We start from the raw sequence: 5,000 nt of genomic DNA on the forward strand, positions 1-5,000 counted from the left end.
TTGTAATTATTTCCTGTGAATTTAAAATATTTTTTGTCTTGCAGCCAATGAGTTATTCTTCGTCCTCACCAGGAACTTATGGTGGAATGATGGTTAGTATTGATTTGAGTGTTTTACATAACTTAACTTAATTCATAAAAAGGTTCTTTATAAAGAAAATGGAAATTATTCAAGGAATATGAAACTTTCCCACCTGAAAAATTCATATCCCTTTCTACTCACTGAGTGCAGGAATTTATGTTTCTATTGATTTTTGTATTTTAATTCTCATTATTAGTCTGCATCACTTTTTTTTAAATTTCATATGAATCATAACAGTAAATTGTGTAGTAGAAAAGCTATGAATGAGTACATGGCCATAATGCACTCTTCTGTCTCTGTTTCCCAGGGTCCACCAGGCTCTGCAGGTCCCCCTGGTCCCGGTACTCCAATCATGCCGAGCCCTCAAGGTTAGTGATAAGATAGGGTGATGTTACGTCAGACAGTTCCTCCTGTTTTTCCATTTTATTTTCATTTTTTTCCGAAGAAAAGATTAGTGTTATTAGGCCTAGATCACATGGTTTCAGATATCTCACTTGTTCTTTGCATTTTTAGGTGATAGGCATGTAAGAATGTTTATCTCCCCTTCATATATACAGGTTGATGATCTTTTGATTGACATAGATGTGCCACATTTAGACAGGTAATAACTTTTTTTTTAAGAAAATGGTGGAAGTACCTTAAATATTTATAATTGCACGAATTCCTCAGTTTTTAGAATTATGATCAACCCTTAACTGCAACTGAAGATCCTGGATTGCTCATTACCATTCTGTAGAGAGTTACCTTTGCATATGAAGTACTTTTGTAGTCTTTGAAAAAAGTATTTATTCCACAGGGATGATGGTACATCTCTTCCTTGATTGTAAATTCCAGTTCAAAAGGTTTTATCAGAATTAAGAGTACATGCTTATTTTATTCTGCATACCATTGAATAATACCATCCATCATAGAAGTATAAGCTTTTTAAAGGAAGTTATATTAACAAGATTTTAGAAGTGTCTGTTGACTACTTTAAATTACAGTGTGTTATGTGCAGATTAGATTTTAAGTTCTAAACTCATATTTTTCTTTCCTATTTTAAAACCATTTGTTGAGATATTATTAAAAAACTAAATCAAAGAAGGGATGCATCTGTGTATATGTATAAAATTATGTATAGTTTTTGTCCTCTTGTATTAGGTACTGGAGTTTTGTTTCCCAATAGAATTACAAGCGTTGGTATCACATTCTGCAAATTAATTTTAAAAATAGGCAGGCCAAGTAAAGGATCAGAAGAGAAAAGTCACATCAAGAGTTTTATCTTCTCATCTTGTGTTTGATGTTGTCTCCTGCCTAAATTGGAGGAGTAACTATGGTAACTTTTTTTAGGGTCGAGTGGAGCTTTCTCTCCCGCCCGTCTGCCCCCCACCCCGCGGCCAGGTACTATATCACGGGGAGTTTATCACTGCACCTCAGGATTCCACTGTAGCTTTTGCCTCTACTCTATGAAATATCCCCCTTGGCAACATCTACTGCTCAGTCTTAAGCTTTACCCAAGTATTTTCAAATTGATTAAAACTTGATTATGAAATTTTAGGATTGGATCTTACATCTAGATATGCTGTGCTATGTGGGGTTAGTTGAAAAAGAGTTTGGCTCTAAAGACATGCTTCATAAACATCTGAAAAATCATAAGCAACACTTAAAACAGAAAAAAAATGTTATTACATATTCAGCATGAGACAGCACTGTTAGTTTGTGTTTGTGTTGTGATAATGTAAGATTACCGTTTTGCTGGGAATGTTGGAATGCATCATTCTTCCTATACGATGGAGGTAAAATTTTAGTGTTCTCATATCTTCCATGTTTAGGTGAAAGTTGTTGAATTTCTAGAATTTTAAGATTTGTGAAATTTAATCCTAAAGAAAATCTATAAGAGTGAAAAAGATTGTGAACTGTTTTTTTATTATTTTTATTTATTATTTTTTTTTTTATTTTAGCATGTGATAAAACTCATGTGTTGAGGTATTATGAGCTCAGAGTTTAGCTGTTTATTACGAATTCTTTTATGTATGTAAGCAAGCCTTCAGCACATTCCTGTTCTCTGAATGATACCTGAATTTTATCTTTTTCTCATAGGTGTTTGAACAAATGAACGCTTTTTTTCATAAAATATTACTGTTATTTTTACTTACTTTATATTACCTGCTGAGCTTTTTTCTATCTTTTTTGGAATGAAGATCATTGTAGTTGTATATGTTGATATACTCCTGTTTAAAGCACAGTTGTGTTTTGATACTTTATTATTATAGCTATTTATATACGGTCACTCCCTTTTGACCATTAGCTTTTAAAAAGTTGGTAAGAGAACAGTTGCAAATGATAATGTTTTAGGGCAAATTAGGTGTCTTCTTGTTATTCTGCAAGCATGTCTATATCATTGTTGACTTGACAGAACACAGTGATCTTAAAGCAGAATGATATTAAGTTTTATGAAGTGGTTCATGAATACAAATATAAAGTAATTATTGTATAGACACAGTGAAAGCTTTTCAAAGTTTAGGTATGCACAACAGAAATTACTGAATAGATATATAGTTAGGCAAGTAATTGGTGATAGCTATAATGATTTTGAATTGTTTATTATAATCTTGATAGAAAGGTAGTTGAGATTTTGATCTTTATTGTTACCTTCATAATTTCCTTAGGTGTATATCAGTTTAAATGTTTATCATTCATTGTCATTAAGTAGAGAGTTCAGCTTTTAAGAGCTTTTGCTGTAAATGTTTTAGCAAAATCCAAGTTTTACATTAGATATCACCTTTTATGTTGAAATCTATTTTGATTCTGATATGATAGCTCTCTTGCACACACACACACACACACACACACACACACACACACACACACACACACACACACACACACACACACACACACACACACACACACACACACACACATATACACATACACACATACATTTGCATACTTATATACATATATATGTATATATATATACATGCATACACACATATATCTATGCATATATGCATACATCCATGCATACATTTTATATATGTGCATATGTGTGTGTGTGTGTGTGTGTGTGTGTGTGTGTGTGTGTGTGTGTGTGTGTGTGTGTGTGTGTGTGTGTGTGTGTGTTTGCATGCATATGTATATATGTGTGTGTATATGTGTATATGTATATGTATATACATATACATATACATATACATATACATATACATATACATATACATATACATACATACATACATACATACATACATACATACATACATACATACATACACACACACACACACACACACACACACACACACACACACACACACACACACACACACACACACACACACACACACACACACACACACACACACACACACACACACACACACACACACATACACACATATATACACACACACACACACACACACACACACACACACACACACACACACACACACACACACACACACACACAAATATATATGGATATAAATATGTACATATATATATATATATTTAATATATATATATACACACATACATATGTACACATACATATATATATATATATATACATATATATACATATATATATACATCTATATACCCATATATATATGTATATGTACATATACATATATATATATATATATATATATATATATATATATATATATATATACTCACATGTGTGTGTGTTTGTGTATGTATATGTATATATATTTATTTACGTAAATATATATAGATATATGTATGTATGTGTATATATATGTATATGTATGTATGTGTATATATGTATATGTATTTATATATATACATATATATGTATATAGATATATATACATATATATATATATATATATATATATTTACACATGTATATTATATATATCCCAATGGCGCCGGGTATAGCAAATTAAAAAAAACTCTACGCTCTGGCGAACGGCGGCAGCGCGCCGACTCCGAGCGCGTGATATCGGTCCATCAAGCCGAATCATTGCCTCGGGGCGTTTTGGCGCGGCGCCGCTGCGGACAGCCGCACGCCGCACATCGTGCGTATTGTTATGACGGCGATAGCCGTGACCCGTCGCCATTGGGATATATATATATATATATATATATGTATGTATGTCTTCATGTATACTTGTATTTATATATGCACATACATACATACGTAAATACATACACATACATGCATAGATTTCTTTATTATGATAATTAAACTGAATGGTAGGTCTAGGGAAAATTGGCAGTCTGTCTGTATAAATGTTACCAATTAGGTATTTCATTGTAGATACATCTTAAAAATTATAGGAAAGAATAGTGTGAATGACTACAAGATAGCATAAGGGCAAGACAAGCACAGACTTTACAATGCAATCAAGTGACAGTATGAGGCATATACAATACTAGTACAACTCTCAGTAGTAGTGGATATAGAAGAAACACACACACACACACACACACACACACACACACACACACACACACACACACACACACACACACACACACACACACACACACACACACACACACACACAGTTGCACATACAGACACACATGCACATGCATATACACATGCACACACACATACACATACACATGCACATACATATACACATAAACATATAGACACATACAAATGCATTGATTGCTCTGTAATATGTACATTGAATTTTCAATTTTTGTTTTTATGTTAACATATAGACACATACAAATGCATTGATTGCTCTGTAATATGTACATTGAATTTTCAATTTTTGTTTTAATTACATAATGTAATTAGCAAGTAAGAAAATGCTTCATGCTCAACAAGTTTGTAAATAATTTCAGATAGATTTATATAATGAACATTGAGTATTGTTTATGATTAGTATTTGTACTTTTTGATAATTGCCATCATAACAATATGATGCATTCTATTGCACCTGTACAGT

At 32.3% G+C, this 5,000-nt stretch overlaps 1 protein-coding gene across 5 annotated transcripts in view; it reads left to right on the forward strand.

The window, feature by feature from the left end:
• LOC125028167 (single-stranded DNA-binding protein 3-like) overlaps positions 1 to 5,000 on the forward strand; it is a 159,283-nt gene that overhangs the window by 120,861 nt on the left and 33,422 nt on the right. For all 5 annotated transcript variants that reach the window (XM_047617548.1, XM_047617547.1, XM_047617549.1 and 2 more), the window contains 2 exons: positions 45 to 92; positions 389 to 449. In XM_047617548.1, coding sequence (XP_047473504.1) covers positions 45 to 92; positions 389 to 449 — 109 coding nt within the window. The remainder of the gene's footprint in view (positions 1 to 44; positions 93 to 388; positions 450 to 5,000) is intronic.

The sequence above is a fragment of the Penaeus chinensis genome, chromosome 8 (genome assembly GCF_019202785.1).
Source record: "Penaeus chinensis breed Huanghai No. 1 chromosome 8, ASM1920278v2, whole genome shotgun sequence".
Lineage (NCBI taxonomy): Eukaryota > Metazoa > Arthropoda > Malacostraca > Decapoda > Penaeidae > Penaeus > Penaeus chinensis.